At 37.7% G+C, this 19348-nt stretch overlaps 2 protein-coding genes across 3 annotated transcripts in view; both read left to right on the plus strand.

Moving 5' to 3' along the window:
* Positions 1–48: 48 nt before the first annotated feature.
* Positions 49–13715, plus strand: BPNT1 (3'(2'), 5'-bisphosphate nucleotidase 1). Its single transcript, XM_032215485.1, has 9 exons — positions 49–341; positions 4240–4364; positions 5556–5660; positions 6797–6904; positions 7133–7181; positions 10318–10409; positions 10786–10983; positions 11886–11991; positions 13364–13715. The coding sequence occupies exons 2-9, from the start codon at positions 4245–4247 to the stop codon at positions 13510–13512; spliced, it is 927 nt and encodes a 308-aa protein (XP_032071376.1). The 5' UTR covers positions 49–341; positions 4240–4244; the 3' UTR covers positions 13513–13715.
* Positions 13716–14495: 780 nt separating this feature from the next.
* The window catches only part of EPRS1 (glutamyl-prolyl-tRNA synthetase 1), a 42874-nt gene continuing 38021 nt past the window's right edge, over positions 14496–19348 (plus strand). Inside the window, exons 1-2 of one of the 2 annotated variants that reach the window (XM_032215470.1) lie at positions 14496–14614; positions 17113–17197. In XM_032215470.1, coding sequence (XP_032071361.1) covers positions 14572–14614; positions 17113–17197 — 128 coding nt within the window. In that variant the 5' untranslated portion in view covers positions 14496–14571. The remainder of the gene's footprint in view (positions 14615–17112; positions 17198–19348) is intronic. The other variant, XM_032215471.1, reaches the window with a different exon arrangement.

Consider the following 19348-nt stretch of genomic DNA (forward strand, 5'->3'; position numbering starts at 1 on the left):
GCTTCTCAGCGCCCCCTGGAGTTCGGTCCTCCCCCCTCCTTTGTTAGCTGGGGAGTCTCGCAAGCATCGCCTCTAGATCTGGGTGCCCCGAACCCCGACATCAGTTCAGTTTCGCAGCCCAGAAAAGTGGCTTAATTGTGTAAATGAGTCTTCCCTGTGCATGAATTAGGAACAGACATACATCTAAACGTTATTGGCCAGATATTGGCCAATCTGCCAATAAGGACCCGTTAAAGGACCCGGTAGGTGGAGCGGAGAAAGAATAGGAAATCGGCACTGAGTAATCTCGGCGCGAGCATTCTTGCGAGTGTTTTGTAACAGTGAGACTGCTGGAAAAGGAGGTACGCTGCTATTTTCATTTTTCTCTTGTCCTTTTCGGATTATTTGCTTTTAGATATTCATCGATAGAGGTCTTGTGATAATGAAGGAGGTGTGTGGTGAAATAACACTTTTCTTTCAATCCCGTCGTGCCAATGTCCTCGAATTAGGAAAAGACATATATACAGTCACGGTGGGAGGAGAAAGCAGCCTGGAATTATTCTAGTGGCATGGTCAAGCTCGTATTGTGTTCATTTGAGTGACTAAATGTGGCACAGGTGCTGTTTCTTACATGTATGATAGTTACTATAATGGATTAGAACTTAGAAAACAACCAACAAACATGAGCGGTGTGAACAAGTAGTTCCTGGTGCAATTCTATATATGCCTGTGCAGAAAGTTTTCAGTTAAGTAGCTGTTTTATACATACTTATATTTTGGATAAACGTTTATAATTTTAAAAAGTTCCTGTGTCAGATCAGAAGATTTTGCTTTGGAAGATGGAGTAAAACCATTTTAAAGAAGTTTTGTGCAAATCCTCACCAATATTTTAACCAAATAAAGGAGGTTTGTGGTACTTCATAAATAATATTTTTGGTCCACTGTGATCACTGAATGCACGGGTAAGATTCATCAGTATAACTGCTAAAAAGAAAGAGAATGTAGAGGGAGGAAAGAAGGTAAGAAGGAGAAGAGAAGGAGAGGAGGAGAGCTGAAGATGAAATAGACTATAATATGAGTGTATGGAAAGCAGAAGAGCAAATAAAAATTGAAGAGGCTTGATGGCAAAAGGAATTGATATATTATTGAATACTCAAAAATGCGTGTTAAGATGTACTGGTATACTTTGGATTATATTATATGTATGTTAAAAAAATAAAAAAAACTTGACAAAAAAAGATAAAGCAAAAAAAAGTATAACTGATAAAAATAAAGTTGGCACTTCCCATAATATGAGGTGGGGGGGGAGGGAAGTGCTGCTGCACAGCCTAAAATCAGCCTAATAGTTTTTATAAGCATCAATTAAAAGATGAAACACAATAATAAATATGTTCATGTGTGTGAGGCCATTTTATGTTCTGTTCAGGTGTGGTTGTTTCAAAAATGGGTCTTCAGTGCTCACCATATAGTTGTTATGATAAAGGAATATTGAAGGCAATGCAATCCAAATTTCTTTAAAATGGGCTGGATCAGTGCCAGGGCTAATAAGAATATGGGCTTCAAGTTCCACTGCTCAGAATGTTAAATTATCTTTTCTGTAAGTGGGTAGTTTCTTAATTTTTGTTTAAAAGCTAAAGAAACATGCACTTTGTAGAAGAAGAAGACGCAAACTAGATATAGTTCAGATTATGTAAAGTGGCCGTGACCCGACAAATGCGCGAATGACAAAAGTGTGCCGACAAAACCGCGGCGCTAAAACCGTGATGTCAAAAGCGTGGCGACAACAGCGCGGCGACAAAAGCGCGGCAACAGAAGCGCGGCGACAGAAGCACGATTTAAGTTAAGGTAAGGTTTAGGGTTAGGGTTACAGCGCGCTTCTGTCGGCGTGCTGTTGTCGGCGCGCTTCAGTGCTCATTCGTTGGCGCGCTTTTGTCGGCGCGGTTTAGTCAGGCGCGCTTTTGTCGTTCGTGCATTTGTGGGTGAACCAAAGTGGCTACATAAAGTCTACAAGGAAGTGGTGAATTGGAAAATAAATTCTGCTTTAAACCAGAAAAACTAGTTGCAAAATGTTAAGACAATAACCAATATTACTGGGAATAAAAAGCAAGCAGATGAAGTGAAGTTTTTCAGCTTCTTTCCCAATGATATAATTTAACAAATTGAATGTAGTTTAAAAGTTGCTAGTTCTCAGATTCCCTTCTCCGTTAACATGAAACTGAAGTTAGGAGTTTTTTAAAAAAATGTTGCACCATTCACAGTGAGGAAAGAGGATTACTTATGTGATCATTGTCAATATTTATTAACTCCTTTGCATGTCCACAACTACATAAGTTGCCAATTTGCCATACTAATGAAATCTTAGTTTTCTCAATGTTTGAGGAATAGACAAGGACATATGTTTCTACTGAAGCTTATAGACCGTTGTTTACTTACTCTTGGGCTTGGCATGCTTTCAACTAGGTGAAACTACAAAAAAGTTTGGCTTAGTGCAATACATGAACCAGAACCTCCCACTCTTCAGAAGAGTTCTAAAGGAAGTTAGATGGGGAATATAGTACAGGATTACTTCTGATCCTCTCCATCAACACGAGGCTGCCAGGATAAAGGGAAATTGGTCACAGTAAACAGTTTATGTTTGCAATTCTATAATGTGAGAAGAAAGTTGATAACAAATCTTCATATGCATCTTCGTTGGAGTTGCACATTAAATCAAATCAAACTATGTATGATTATTAGTAGTGGTCGGTTCCGGATCTTGGTGTAAACGGGGCCCGGCATCCACCACATGAATGCGCGCAGCGTGCACTTGCATACTTACCACCTGCAACGCTCCGTGACACCTCTGCGATGCTCCAGCTGCTTGGCGGAGCATCGCACAGGTACCATATGCTCCATGCGCATGCGCAGAAGCCCTGAAGAACTCTAATACCGGTAAGGAGCGTGGGTGGGTGGGTGGCCCCTCCATAGAACCGTACTGGAATGGTATCCGGTGCTCCGGGCAGGCCCAGAAAATTGGGGCTTACTCAAATAAGTTTGGCAAAGCAAATCACGACACAGTGAAATATTGTATATAAATCCAATTTGTATTGCTTTACTGCATACCTCACTTACTGACAATCATTCAGTGACTATTCAAAGTTATAACACCTGCTCTTGTTTACTTATATCTTACCATAGACTTTAGTAAATGGAAAACAGTGGAAAACTGGTCCTGTAAAAACAATCCAATTTATTACTTCATATTATTACATAACATTGGCAGCAAATAAAAATATTCAGTTTGAAGAATGGATGCAGATTGGGGTTTAAACATCCAGTTACATTGGTGATACAATGGTTAGAATGCATTATTTCAGGCTAACTCTGCCTACAGTCAGGACTTTGATCCTTACCAGCTCATTATTGACTCAGGCTTCCATCCTTTTGAGGTTGATAAAACAAGGATCAGATTGTTGAGGACAATATACTGACATTTGTAGACTGCTCAGAGAATGCTATAAAGCACTATGAGGGGGTATGTAAGTCTAAGTGGTATTGCTATATTTTATATAGAGAAGGTGAAATCATTACTTTAACCAAGCACAAAGAAGCAAGTGTTAAATCCTAACACTAATTCTTTATGAGACTTTAACATTTCAGAAATAGTGCTACCTGAAGCATCTGTTTCTGTGCTTCACTTTTCCTGAAATTCCCAGCTTCTTGGAAACTCCAAATCATGGAACTTCAAACCTTAGAAAACTCCAAAACTTTGAGGGAGCAATATAAAACTCGTGGCAACTTTGCTCTTTGCCTTTAAAAAATCAGATTCATCTTTTTTCATAAGAGGAAGGAGTATCATCCCTTCTGTATGTGACAGATAAAATCTCTACCTCATGAAGATGGTGGATTGGTATCATCCCTCCAAGGTAGACCATATTAAAAAAACCTTGGTTGTCCTTCAAGGCCACTGCCTATGTTCTCTACATTTGGAAATGTCTGAGCCAGATGCTTGAAACTAAAAAGCAGACTATTAAATTCCTAACAGGCTTCTTTTTGAAAGAAGGAGATATAATTAAAAGATTTGTAATAATTATAATCTATATTTTGACTTCATAAGTACATGGGTATTTCTGAAGTGTCTTCTACTGCTAAAAATGATTTCTAATCAAAAAGATTCTTTAATCTTTTCCAATGTAAGTCAGGACCCAAAGGTATTTCTTTCCTAAGAAAATTGTGCTACTTACAAGATTGCCTTTGTTTTCTTTTGTTTTTTCTATGTAGTAATCATGGCTTCTAATCCAAGTGTATTGTTGCGTCTTGTGGCCTCAGCATATTCTGTGGCTAATAAAGCGGGAACCATTGTCAGAAAAGTTATGTCTGGAGGAGAACTGGACATAGTGGAGAAGGTAAATGATCAGTAGCATCCTATGTGTTTCCAGTTGGAACTTATGTATCCAAATAAAGAAGAATTAATTGCTGCTGGTATAACGTGCAGAACAAATTTTGTGCGTCTGTGCTCAAAAGTAAGGCTTGTAGTGTTTAATAAGGCTTGCCCAGTAATAAGGGTGTTTAGCATTGTAGCCTCATTTATTTTAGATGTAGGCACAAATAATTTGGTGCAAGCAAGTATCCTTCTGGATTCACTCTTTGAAATAATGATTGCTCAAAGTGTCAGTACAACTTAGTCTTTGCATGCCCAGACAACATCTGCTGGAATAGCCATTAAAAAGGCTCATCAAATAATTTATAACTCTATCATCAATATTAATCATTTAGAGCTATAAAGTTTTATAGCTCTTAAAATAATCTATAATATGTCTGTGATTTTGTCTTCCGGTTTCCCAGTTACTTTGAATAGTCTTTATGAGAGTGGAGAAAAATGACTAAACTTTCTTGCTTTTCAGGATGTTAAAATATTTAAAATATCTAACAACCTGTATTAGGGCCAAGAAATGTGTGGATCTCCATTTACTGAAGTACAATTCCAACAACCTTAGCCAGCCTGGCTATTTCTGAGAGATGCTGAAAATTGTACAGAAATATCTAGAGTTTTCTCATACAGAACTGAAAAAGCAAAAATAATTGGTCCATATTTATTATATTTTATTCCTTTTGCTCCAAGGCCTTATCTTTATCCTCACAATGCCTTTGAAGATACTGGCTGACTTAATTTTACCCAGTCAGAAAAAAAAACAGGATTTAAGCTTTGGTCTCTCCAGTCACATTCCAGCATTCTAATATTACACAGTATGTTGTGTAATTATACTTCATGTATACGTATACATATACATACACACACACACACACACAAACACACACACACACAAACACACACATACATACATTGAATGAATGAATGAATGAAGTAAAAATAAAGTAAATTTTTTTCTGAGGAAGAATATCTTAAAATATTTACCCAGTGCATGACAGTAAGATGATACATACAATTGAAAACATACACAACCCCTAGGATTTTCTCAATAACCAAATACATATTGCAAAATTTCCAGTAATTTTACATCTTCCTAATGATAACACAATTATTTTAGCCAAGATGTTATTTTGATTATAAATTGACCAGGTTTCTTTTTTAATAGTGTGGAGCTAATGACCTCCAGACTAAAGCTGATCGCTTGGTACAGATGAGCATTTGTTCGTCCTTGGTTCTGAACTTTCCTAAGGTGACAATCATAGGTGAAGAGGTGAGGAGTCAGCATGTTCTTTTGTACTTGTTTGATTCGATACACTACCTTTATCCTCTTTAAAAAAACAACAACCCCTAACCACTACCAACCAGTGAGAAAAAACTGTTGATAAATTGCACCCCAGTCTCTCCACCATTTTTCTTCCATATGACCATGACTGCTGTTTCATACATTTATAGGTAACTTGCGTTCAAATACTGTAATAAGAAGTCTTAACTAGTCATATGGGGATTACAAGACTAGAATAGATTTGACAGCAGCAGCTATATGTAATATTATTTACTTAGAAATAAAAAAAAACTTTCCAACTACCTTGGAATTTGTTTGTTTATTCAAACATTTCTATATCTGCCCATCTCACAACAGTGACTCTGCAAAAATTAAAGCCACTATAAAAATATACTATAATCCACAATTAATGATAGCAGTTGGGAGTGGAATTTTCATTGCTAAGTGATACGGTTGTAAAGTCATGAGATTGCAGTGCCATCCCCAAGTTCAAACAGTCTTTGAATAAGAAGTCATTGAGGACAGTTGTAAACTGATTTTTTAATATGTGTTCAGCAGAGTCCTTGATCTCAAATGGCTCATGGATTTAAACATTTAGGTAGGACCACCAATTCAGTGGCATCTGAATTTGGGGTCTTACCTAACAAGATTCATCTCTCTTAGTTTGGTGTTTAGTCTCCATGCTTTAAACATTACAGAAACTTGTTAGCATTTAACGTTATTGAAATTTCTCTCCGCTCTACTTTATTTTTCATTACAAACATCTGCTCTATTTTATTTTTCATTACAAACGTTTGTAATGTGTGCATTTAATGAAGAATGTTACTTATATTGCATTTTCAGCTGTAGCAATAAGACTATTTTTGCAACTTACTCTTTGGATTAACACTGTTTAGCAATCATTGCAACTAAATTATAATCAATTGTAACCAATTCTGCAGCCAATGTTACAGGCCCATCTGTATAGACTTTTGCTGATAGTTTTGGAATGTTACAGCACTAAAAAGTCCAGCTTTCAAAAACTTCTCTTTCATTAAAATTATTTAAACTTGCCTCTAATTGGCTAAGAAATGAATAAGCATTTTTGACTTTAACTGTGCATAGTCTTTTTTTTTAAAATCAAGGATCTTCCCTTTGAAGAAGTCAGTGAAGACTTACTTGAGAAAAGCCAATGTGAGGAGATACTGAAGCAAATCTGTCCACCGCAGTATACTGCTATAAAAGAGGAAGAGGTATTTAAAAGGGTTAATTTTTTAATAATCCCTGATTTATTTTCCAGACAGTAACAACTGCTGGATGAGAATCATTAATCACTATGGGGTGGAATGAATTGTGATTTGAGAAGTGATTGACTATTTATGAGTCCACTGCAGCTGGGCAGCCACTGCAGCTTAGTAATGATTTACTCTCCACACTTTCCGCTTTTGAAACTTTCTACTTTTCTTTTGTTTCCTTCAAAGCTTGTTATATGGGTTGATCCTCTGGATGGAACAAAAGAATATACTGAAGGTTTGTTCTTTGTTTCTTTGGTGAGAGGTTATTTATAGCATTTATAGATTTGAGGACAAAACTATCCACAATTGTCTGGCTTCTAGATTAATATCTATCATTAATGCATGACCATATGATATATAGAAGTCGCGGTCACCCTTTAAAAGTTTGGAAGTACAATACAAAGTGTGCAATCAGAATAGATCATTGAATGATTCATTCCTTATTTTTGACTGAGGCCCAGCTTTTCCTTAGCAGGGCTTTTACACTATAAATGTATGTGAATGTCTTTTTGTGCTAGAAGCTACCACATAAAACAGTAACCACCACATTTTATCTGTTTTAATTATTATATTTTTGTAAGGAATCAAGGATATCTATGAGGTTCTCTCTCTCCTCTAAGATGGGGTACATTAAGCTGAGAATTAATCTCTCTCACTTCTTGGCAAATAGATGGGGAAGAAATTGAGGTAGTGACAAGTTTTATCTTCCTGGGCTCCAAGATCACTGCAGATTGGGACTGCAGCCAAGAAATTAAAAGACACTTGCTCCTTGGGAAGAAAGCTATGGCAAATCTAGACTAAAAAGCAGAGACATCACCTGCCAACAAAAGTGTGTATAGTCAAGGCTATGGTTTTTTCCAGTTGCAATGTATGGCTGTGAAAGTTGGATCATAAGAAAGGCTGAACGCCTTTGAATATGGTGCTGAAGAAGAGTCCTGCGATTCCCTTGGACTGCAAGGTGATCAAACCGGTCAGTCCTAGAGGAGTTCAACCCTGACTGCTCTCTAGAAGGCCAGATCCTGAAGATGAAACTTAAATACTTTGGCCACCTAATGAGAAGGAAGGACTCACTGGAGAAGGGCCTAATGCTGGGAAAGATTGAGGGCAAAAGAAGAAGGGGATGACAGAGAATGAGGTGACTGGATGGAGTCACTGAAGCAGTAGGTGTGAGCTTCAATGGACTCCGAGGATGGTAGAGGACAGGAAGGCCTGGAGGAATGTTGCCCATGGGGTCGCGATGGGTCGGACACAACTTTGCAACTAACAACAGCAACAAGCTGAGAATTATGCACCATAAAGCAAGTCCAGAACCTTTGTTTTATATAGTTTTAGTGATTCAGGGACATGATGGTTAGCATTTTTTTAGGATTGCATTAGGAAGTTTTTGAGTTCTAATAGAAAGTTCACCCAATTGGTTATTCCAGGGATAGAAAATTGGAAATGGATGTCTAGATACTTAAAACTATTTAACCTGATAAAATGGATTTTTGTTAATTTCTCATGTAACAATGAACTTAAAAGGCATTTAAGGGACAGTTTGTTGTATAGGTAGTCCTTGACGTATCATTGTAGTTTGGACCTGAAAATCAGTCATTGAGCAAAGCAGTTGTTAAGCGAGATTCCCATGTGACTGCTTCACTCTCTAATGGTGAAGCATTCCTTCCCAACACTCCGGGTTGCGGTTAAGCAATCTTGGGTTGCGATCCATAAAAAAAAATACTTCAGCTGTTTTGAACTATGGAACAGTCAACATAGTGGTAAGGGATGCTGAAAATAATGATTCATCAATGTCTGAATGATTATAGATTTCCCATTTGTCCTACACAAACACACCGTATTTTTCAGAGTATAAGACACACCAGAGTATAAGATGCACCAAGGTTTTGGAGAGGCAAATTTTTTAAAAAAAGGTTTAGCCTTCTGTAGACCTCTCAAAAATGGCCCCATTTTTCACAAAAACGGGCCCATTTCTTTTTTAAAAGAAGGCATGAATAGCTTTTAGGAGGCTTGTAGAGTGCTCCTGGGTGGTGCCCCCCCCCCTAAAATGAGCAAAAAATGGTCAATTTTTCACAAAAATGGGCCCGTTTTTTTGTCAAAAAATTGCATGCATAGCCTTTAGGACGCTTATAGAGGTTCACCGACAAATGCGCGCCGACAAAACCGCGGCGAGAAAACTGCGATGTTCAAATCGCGCCCACATAGGCGTGCCGACAAAAGAGCGCCATCAACAAACAACGCGAAAACAACATAAGAACCCTAAACCTAACCCTTACCCTAACCCTTACCCTAACCCTTACCTTAACCCTAATCACGCTTCTGTCGGTGCTCTTTTGTGGGCGCGCCTTTGTGGGCGAGCTGTTGATGTGGTTTATCGCCATGGTTTTGTTGGCGCGCATTTGTCGGGTCACGGCTTATAGAGTGTTCCTTGGGGCGGAGGGGGGCAAAATTGAGCAAAAAACAGTCCATTTTTCACTCATTTCTGCCCTCCCCAGTCCCCAGGAGCACTCTGAAAGCCTCCTACAGGCTCTGCACAGCCATTTTGGTGAAGGGGGCAGAGTTTTGGGAGGCAAAAAAATGCTGTGTTCAGTGTATAAGATGCACCCAGATTTTCAGCCCCTTTTTTGAGGGGAAAAAGGTGCGTCTTATATTCTGAAAAATACAGTACTATGAATTAAATGCAGTCAGGCTTATCTCTTGCACACAAGTAACATCAGAATTATTTAGTTGTTGTTCTGTAATTGAAACAGGCACAAATCAGGGCTCCCCCCCTCCTTATTTCTAATTGCTATTTACATTGCCTCTGGAATTTTTCTTTTAGCTATATGGGGATCCAGAAAACTGAAAAAGCATCACAAAGATACTTGCAAATTACTTCTTAATGTAACAATAGATACAACTGGGATTGTATGACATTGTATTATAGTCGGTGTTCTACTGAATTGATGTCTTTGGCAATTTTGCTTGGTTAGAAATCACGAAATGTTCCATGGATTTGATACCGGAGAGTAGTGAACTGGAAAATAACTTGTTAAAGCAAGGCAGGTGTGGGTTCTACTTTATTGTTTAATGAAATGGAAGAAAAATGACCTTGAATAATAAAATGCAGCAAGTTTCTGTACTATACTGTATTATAACATGCAAAACTTTAATGAGAGTTTGTTTTGGTTTTAGCTTTGTGTATTGACTGATGTTTAGCATAATGTAAACCCAACCAGTTGTGGCTTATTTAACAAACATACTTAAGCAACTAGTGTATAAGCATGATCAAATATAAACAGTCACTGAAATTATAAAGTATCATGTAAGTCAACTGTAAAATATTAGAAAAATCTTGATTTTCATTTCCATTGACAGATGTTTATCTCTTTCAGGCCTTCTTGACCATGTAACAGTTCTTATTGGTATTGCTTATCAAGGAAAAGCTATTGCAGGGGTCATCAATCAACCATATTACAACTATGAAGTAGGAAATGCTTTAATTTCTTAATGTTCTTCTATTTTACTGCATATCACTTCTAATTAATTAGAATAATGGGGTTACTTAGAAGGAGGAATGGTCCTTTTTTCCTGTTTAAATTGCCCTAGTTAAAAGGATGTACACCCATGTCAGATTTAGGACCAGCATAAATCCAAATTTCAGACTTCATATACTGTAGGAGATGACCAGTCTGAGCCCGAGGGATGTGTCAGTCTCAAATCCCTTCACGCCTCCTGGAGATCTAAGTCCACCCAACATTGAATTCCATTGATTTTTATCTGCCGGCTCAACCATCATATATATTTACTCCTTTTGTTTATTTTTCAAAATAGAAACTAGAATGTTCAAATATTTTTTTCAGGCAGGTGCAGATGCAGTTCTAGGCAGGACAATATGGGGAATCCTTGGTTTGGGTGCCTTTGGATTTCAGCTGAAAGAGGTACCAGCTGGACAGCATATCATTACCACCACAAGATCACATAGCAGCAAGATGGTAAATGATTGCATTAGTGCAATGAAGCCTGACAGTGTGGTGAGAGTTGGAGGTGCTGGTAATAAGGTATGGACACCCCTACATTTTAATGCCATGATAATAGGGTTAATTTTTTTAAAGTACAAGACGAGACTTTCATTTTTATAGTAGTGTCCCAGAAAAAGTTTTCCAATAGGTGATGCACAACTTGCAATTTGATTTCAACCACATTGTGTGGGTGGGGCATAGGAATTATGGACATAATGTTATTAATTGCTTTGGCTTCTTTGGGATTTTAATTATTTATATATCAACTCTCAAGGTGGTAGAAATTCTTAAAAGAGTGGCTTAGAAATGGATCAATACTTTCTTTAGCAATAATAGTTATAGTTTACTTTATTGTCATTGCACCTCATACAATCAAATTAAATACCATCTTCAGTGTACATTATACATAAAAAATAAAACAAAAACACATATCCTTCACATTCTATACAGTTGAATTGAAAACCCCTGATATTGCATGTCCTTACCTCATCAAGAATGTTTTTCTATAAGCTATAACCTAATTAAAAGGTTAATGGTAAATTTTACCACTTGAATCATAATATCTTTATAATCCAAAAATGTGCATAAATATATGTATAGAGAATCTATCTATCTATCTATCTGTCTGTCTGTCTGTCTGTCTGTCTATCTATCTATCTATCTATCTATCTATCTATCTATCTATCTATCTATCTACCTACCTACCTACCTACCTACCTACCTACCTACCTACCTACCTACCTACCAACCAACCACCTATCTACCTACCTACCTTCCCATACACCCACACTCACACACACGCTATATATAAGAGCAAAGGAAAAAGGCCATAGAAAGTAATCAAGAACTAAAACATTGATCTGTATGTAAACTTATTACTTATCTTTAAAAACATTGCATATGTGCATATTAAACAACTCAGGTTGTTTTATTTGTATAAGATCATTCAACTTGTTGAAGGCAAAGCTTCTGCTTATGTATTTGCCAGTCCTGGATGCAAGAAGTGGGATACATGTGCACCAGAGGCTATTTTGCATGCAGTTGGAGGTAAGTTAGTAAATGCATCGGAGAAATAGAAACAAGGAGATGTATAAATATTTCTCTTTGTAAAGCGATATAACAAAGAGGCCAACGATGCTAACTTAAACCTAGTATTTTAAAAATATGTTTATATTCTTTTCAATTAAGCGTACAGAAATATTTATTGGATTAATATATGTTATTTCCTAGCTGATGGTCATCTCTGCTACTTTTCTTTCTGTAGCTGGACAATAGTTTAACAATGATTGCTCTTTTGTATTTTTACTCTTCTTAATTGTGTGATATAATTATAGTGATAGTGATTATATAGTTATGTGATAGTGATATTTTTTGCCTGTACGTGCCAATAAGTATACATAAGGTATTTAGATTTAAATTTAAGATTTCTTTGATTCATATCTGTTGACATTGACAGATATGAAAAGAAATAAAAAGCAATTTCTAAATTTTTAAAATATAAACAAATAAATAAGAAAACAAAAGTTGGCAATTATGCTATTATAGAATTCTTGGGCTCTGCAACCTGTGAAAATTGTTTGGAAATAAGTGCTTCAGAACCCAAAAGAACACAAAACCCTGCTCTTATCTTTTAAAATATGCTGTTATTATTTATAGCAATAGTAATAGCACTTAGACTTATATACCTCTTTACAGTGCTTTACAGCCTTCTCTAAGCAGTTTACAGAGTCAGCATATTTTCCTCAACAATTTTAGTTCTCATTTTACCCACCTTGGAAGGATGGAAGGCTGAGTCAACCTTGAGCCTAGTGAGATTTGAAATGCCAAATTGCAGGCAACCGGCAGTCAGCAGAAGTAGCCTGCAGTACTGGACTCTAACCATTTTACCACCAAGGCTCTAGGTTTCTAGGAAAGTCTGAAAAAAGTTGTAGTTACTTTAAAAATCATATTAATTAAGAGTTAATTTCTTAAAACATGTATGTTTTAAAGAAAATGAAGAAATACTTCTCTAATTGTAAAATGTCTTAAGCACGGCTTCAAAATAATTTTCAGAGTAAGCATAATCTTGCAAATAGATAACTATTAATTTTCCAGCTAATCCATTATTGCTTTTTTATGAGATATGGTGGTATCGGAGGTTGATGTGTGTATAAAAGATCTAACTTTAAACACCCAAGTTCAGAAGAATTATACTGATTTTGATGCCAGTTTTGTGTATTAAAGCACGTTAATTATATTGTGTATTAACCTGTTATGCTGAAACATAAGGAAAAATTCAAATTTAGCCAACTATAATTTGGAAAAGGAATGTTCAGTTTTTATGAATTACTTTTAATTGTTTGTCCTTTTGCAGAAATACAGATACTGTGTCTAAATCCATTCAAATCTAGAGTTATGTTTTTCTTTTCTTTCTTCACAGGCAAACTTACTGATATTCATGGGAACTTTTTTAATTATAATAAAGAGGTCAAACACATGAATTCAGGAGGAGTCCTTGCTACTTTAAAAAATCATGACTATTATGCCAGTCGAGTTCCTGAGGCAGTCAAAGAAGCCCTTCTGCCATAAAAATGTGCATAAGATTGTACATTCCATTTGGCTGGAAAGACCTTCTTAACTGAAATAAATTGTGATTTTTGATAGGGTCACACTTTGGACCAGTTCCATGATCTTTAGTCTTTAATAAAATTGTCCAGTTACCCTAATGCTTATTAATATCATATATGTTCACCTATATAATTATCAACTCCTATTAAATTATTCAATCTATTTGATTTGAAGAAAAAAAATAAACCAATTACTTCAATTGACTTTTCTTATGCAAGCCTCACACATGTATGCATCATGTGAAGGGATCATTTTGTCTAGCTAGCTAGCTAGCTCTTTTGTTTATATATACATGGATGTATGGGATGTATGTCAGTTTTGTGCCTAATTTTCACCTCCTCCATTTTCACGTGAGATGTTTATATGGAGAAATCTGGAAATATACCTATTTTAGCTTTTATACTCTGAAAAATACGTTCTTGAAATAAAATTATAATTTTGTTGATACTTTTGTGAAGTTTTTATTTGTAGATTTTAATTGTTTTGATCTCTGTTAAAAGAGAGCTCTTTTCCTGGTTTATTCCAGTACGTTTGACAGATAGTTCTGAACCTGGAAAACTAGCAATTTGAATTCCTCTGCATTGCATCTGAAAACAGGTGCAGCTCTCAGAAACAGCTGGTGCGGGACAAATGTGTGGCAGAGTCTGTCTCTTTTAGTGACGGATGTTTCTGAAGACTAAAAAAGGGGCTCAGCTTTTCAGTTTTGGTCAAGCTCAACAGGAGCAAACCTGAGCTTCATTCTGTTGGGTCTAATTAAGGGCTACACGAAACGTGCTTGGAAATAGCCTCGCAGCGCGTTCCGCAAACCCAACTTGGAATCGGGCGTTGCAGCTCCTGAGAGGAAAAACTCCAAGGGGCGTCCGCGGGCGGGCGGGAGGCGAAGGCGTGGCGAGGCTATGACAAGTTGGGAGGCGGGACCGGGGCGGGACTAGAGCCTGATTGGAGAAGGGGAGGGCGGTCTCGGCCCTCGCAACCGTGTCGCATTCCTTCTCGGTTCTTTCTCCTAGTGCCGCTGCTGGAATGGCGCTGAGCCTCACTGTCAACCCCGGCGATTTGCCTCTCGGTAAGGAATTCCCGCTCCTGTTGCCCGAAATACATGCCGGTTGTGCGCGGCTCAACCTTCATCCCCCCCCCCACCCCAGCTCGCCCTAATCTCCCCTTCCACGGCGCAAGTGTTGCTGCCATGTTGCATCAGGCACCGTCCGCGAGAAGCCATTGGCCGACTCTTCTTCATTCATCCACCTCTTTCTCTTTCGTTAAAGCCGGTTCCTGGACAAAGCGACGGGCGGAAGGGCTCCTGTCATCCGGGACGGGTGTTTGTGTGGGGCTAACAAAAGGTCGTTGCGGAGGAGGCTGAGAGGATGAATTCACAAGGGCTTTTGAGGCTTTTGACATGGATAGAGACGCGGATCAGGAGGTCCAGACGTTCAGTGGAGGTGGGGATTAGAGAGAAAGCACTGACACGTGGCACAGATTGTGGGAGACTCTATGGAGGAGTAAATGTAGGCCATAGGCGTTTTTCACCCATTAACTTGCGTATCTGGGTTATCTTCATCCCCCTGCCCAGTCAGACTCATGCTTATGCAGAAAAGTCGAATTTTGGCTTCACTTGCCAACGAGGTGTGGCTTCTCAATGTAGTAGTAGTGAATGTAGTAGTGTTACTGAAGATGGCATTTAATTTCATTGTACGAGGTGCAATGACAATAAAGTAACTAAACTAAAAAACCCAGATCAGTTATCACATGGATAGTTAAATTTGTGTTAATATGCTGATTGCCTGCTGCATTTTTTCCCCAACCACAACATTGCCTGGTCACTTTCTTCTTGGTCAATAGTCAAGTTTGTTTACATTCTGCTGCTTAAATGTTTTGGATTTTAAAATGAAAGTCAAAATATCAAGTTATGCTTTGAATATGTTGCATTATAGATTATATTTCCCACTCTAAGGTTATGTGATTTTCCTAGTTTTGTGATCGTTTTGGATATTAACTGTTATCTAGAATAGTGTAGAGTTACTTGGATTTAAGCCCTGCTGAATGTAATAAGATGTGGCAGTGACATAATGGGTTAACATTATAAAACAGAATATAGTCTACAGATGAAAATGACAAAATGAGAAAAAAATTAAAATATAACAATCTGATAAAAGTAACAGTGACTACTGCACCTTTAAACATTTATTTTACATGGTTTTGTAGCATAACCTCTTAGTAAATTTCTTTAAATGTATTTCTTTTTAAAATCTGAGCTGCCATAGGCATAGTAGGGTGTACTTCAAGAGCATTTATGCTTAATCATGGAATTTCTAGGTGTGTAATTTTAGCTTGTCATTCTGCATCCCAAAGAGACTGTAGAGTAGCTTGAAATAAATAATCTTGCCTGCAGTGATGCTTCTTAATTGAATTTTCAGTTTTGCATAACATATAGTTATATATTTTTCTACAACATTAAATAATGACTTAGAAAGATGAAATTCTACTGGCTCTCTTGAGTTCAGCTCAACTTCTGATAATATGATGTGTGAGTCTCATCAATAAGCTGGAAGTGATAAGCTGCCGTTTTATCAGAATTTTTCCCAGTCTCGCTTATAGGTGTGGGACTTCCCAGTGGTCTTCATTAAAGTGCTAACCAAACTCACCCATATCTTGATTTTTTCAAAGTCAACTAGAATCTGATGTTGCTGCTGTGGTACCTTTGTGGGAATTTGTACATTGCAGTCAGGAGTAGATTTTTGAGAAAGGTTTGATTTGGAAATTTAACACATCTTTATTACTTTTATCTAATACAACATTACAGCAGGGTAGTTTCTTATTTTAATCCAAGTACTATAATAATTTTTCAGAATTGTTTACAATATTGAAATTTCAAGAATTTCCATAATTTGGCATGTGTGTACCTGGAAGCTTCAGTAAATTTTTGAGAACTTGGTATTGCTAGGCTTCAGCTTCAAGTTCCAGCCTTCACTGCTGCTCAGTAAACCTCATTTTGGGATTCTCTTCTTCCCATAAATGTATTGGAAATTACTCTGCTTTTTCTAAAAAGATGAGACTTAAATTCCCCTACATTATTTCTCCTATGTCAATCCATTCCCAAGTTTCCACAGCTGTTAACTCTCTACTTTACATGTAGAGAGTACATATTCATATCAATGAGACTTAACCCCTTAGGCCCATGAAATTTTTATTTATATATTTATTTGACATATAAACTAGTCCATCCTCATTGACTCTGAACAATGTTCAACAAAAACAAAATGGCAAGTGATTATCTCAGTAATTAAAACAAAAACATACCCAACATGACCTCAGCATGAATACTGCAGCCTGTCAGTTCCATGGAAGGCATGGAAGTGATGGTGCACTGCTCTGGCAACTTTTTTTTGCCAAGGGTGGGGTGTGGGCTTCTCTTGCTTTACATTTTAGACCTTCCCTTTAATACTGAAAAGATTGTTGACAATTGATACAATGTTAATGTTTTAAACTTCAGGTAAAAGAGGAAATGCTATGAGAATTTTTTAAAAAAATCTATCTGTAAAATAAGCCATCTTGTAATCATTTTAGGAGCATTGCTGACTGTAGAACATGTAAAGGATCATGTTAAAATTTCAGTTGAAGAAGGCAAAGAAACCATTCTACGAATATCTGAGTAAGCTTTTTGCAGTTATTGCTTTTCAAATTTAATTACTATGATATTGATACTGTTAAGAAAATGAAGAAAGGCTGTGTTCATTACCCTGAAGGATGAAATGTAATTATTACACTTCTTAATACTTACTAATCATTTCTGCATGACTTTTATATACATACATACACTCTCAAATAATTTTTTTTTCAGATAGATGTGATAACTTTTACCTTTTTTTCTTGGAATCCTACTGTGGAACTGACATTAGATTCAAATAATGCTTTCGTAAATTTTTCCTATTGAATTTCTCCAGTGGTATAATAGTTGCTGTGAGATCTGGTAGTCTGATATGGATTTTAAGGAACAGGGAATATAAAATTCTAAAATGGATTTGTGACTGATATGGGTGGTTATATCTTGGGTTGTACATCTAGAATGTCATTCCTTTTCTATCTCACTTTTCCATTTTTGGAGGGTGATAAGATCTCATTGTGTGTTCCCTAAAACTGATCACCTTCTGCTGTAATAGTGGTAAAAGAAAAAGTCATTTGATATGAACTTAATTGCAGTGACATGCGGTGAGGTTTACGGTTGGTGGGGCAAGAGCGTGGTGGCGGCGAGAAGCAGCGTCCCCGCCGCGGTCCCCGACAGAAGCGTCTCGCATTTATGTCCGCTGTAGACGCGAGACGCCTCTGTCGAACACAGCGGCGGGGACGGAGGGGGTAAGGTGGCGGAGCATGGCGGTGGCAAGAAGCAGTGTCCCTGCCGCTATCCTTGACAGTGGCGTCTCGTGTCTATGTTCGCCATAGACGCGAGACGCCTCTGTCGGACACAGCGGCGGGGACAGAGGGGGCGAGGGGCTAGGCGGCAGCCGGCGAAGAAAGGGAAGAGGAGGAGGAGGAAAGGGAGAGGGGAGCAGGACGGGGCTCCCGGTGGGGGGGAGAGGAGAAAGGGAAGGGGGGCACAGCAGGCAAAAGAAAGAAAGCGCCAGCCCACCAGCAGAGGTGGGTAAAAGACCCGCCTCTGCTGGCGGACTGCCCCTCTCTTCTCAAACAAGCTGCCCTCCCTGCCTCTACCTCTTCCCTCTCGTCTCAAACAAACTCTCTCTCAAATTGAGAGAGAGTTTGTTTGAGTGAAGTGAAGAAAGAAACACACATCCCCGCGCGCGCACACACACAAATTATTTACAATAAAAAATTACTTACAAATTACAATAATTTTGAATTTCTTCCCCCTCCCTCCGTCTGACTCACATACCTTTTCCAGCTGTGTCACAGAGGATTTCAACTCTCCTCTTGTCTGCCATGATGAAAATGTAAAAAATGTAAAAAGAAAAAGGCAAAAGCTGCTGCTGACAGAGCCTCCAATGGATGACTTTGCTTAACTGTTTAAAAAAAGCCTCTAAAAAAAGTGCTCTCTGCAGGAGGAGACGAGAGAACCACTTGCCTCCTTTGCATAAGGATTTTTTTGCCTTTTAACCCTTGCTTAACTCTGCTCAAGTGATCATAAAGATAGTCTAAATGAGGCACATAGTTCTCTCGCCACCTCCTGCAGTTAAGCACTAAGCAGAGTCATCCACTGTGACTCTGGCAGCAACTACCTCAGCCTTTTTCTTTTTAATTTTTTTTTCTTTTCATGATGACAGTGGTGAGGCCCTGCCTCCCCTGCTTAATTGCTTGTGCTTTATACCTTATTTCAACTTCTGACAAGGTGAGTGATCTCTGATTTAATTGCTAAGTCAGAAACTGATTAACTTTTCAAGAGAATAGTTAACTCTTCTACATAACTCAGCTTTTCTTAGGTCTGCCAAGGTATAGATGCTGCTCCTGCATTGAAATTGTCATCCTTTCCATTGTGAAATAATGGCATTGATTTTTTTAAAAAAGAAATTGGAGTCATTGAAAACTGTGTCTTGTAGGTAATGAAACAGTGAAAATTTAATGCCTTTTTTGAATGAATGTGAATGTGATTTTTCACTTAGTGTAGTCCTAGATAATAAAACCTTTTAAATTCCTTATCATCCCAGGAAGATGAAAGGCAGAGAAAAGTGCTGTGGAAAATCCATGCATGTAGTTTGCACAGAATCTTGTGATATAAATCATTTCTATACTTTGTGATGTATTTCATGTCCCTCCAAGGAAGATATAATTACTTATTTTATTCTCCTTTGTG

Source organism: Thamnophis elegans, chromosome 4, assembly GCF_009769535.1.
Source record: "Thamnophis elegans isolate rThaEle1 chromosome 4, rThaEle1.pri, whole genome shotgun sequence".
Classification (NCBI taxonomy): Eukaryota; Metazoa; Chordata; class Lepidosauria; order Squamata; family Colubridae; genus Thamnophis; species Thamnophis elegans.

What these genes read in the sequence shown, in the direction of transcription:
- BPNT1 (XM_032215485.1), top strand. Translation starts at nt 4,245, where the DNA reads ATGGCTTCTAATCCAAGTGTATTGTTGCGTCTTGTGGCCTCAGCATAT. An exon ending in CTGCTATAAAAGAGGAAGAG is followed by an intron (nt 6,905 to 7,132) that starts GTATTTAAAAGG and finishes TTTCCTTCAAAG; the next exon opens with CTTGTTATATGGGTTGATCC. An exon ending in TATTTTGCATGCAGTTGGAG is followed by an intron (nt 11,992 to 13,363) that starts GTAAGTTAGTAA and finishes CTTTCTTCACAG; the next exon opens with GCAAACTTACTGATATTCAT.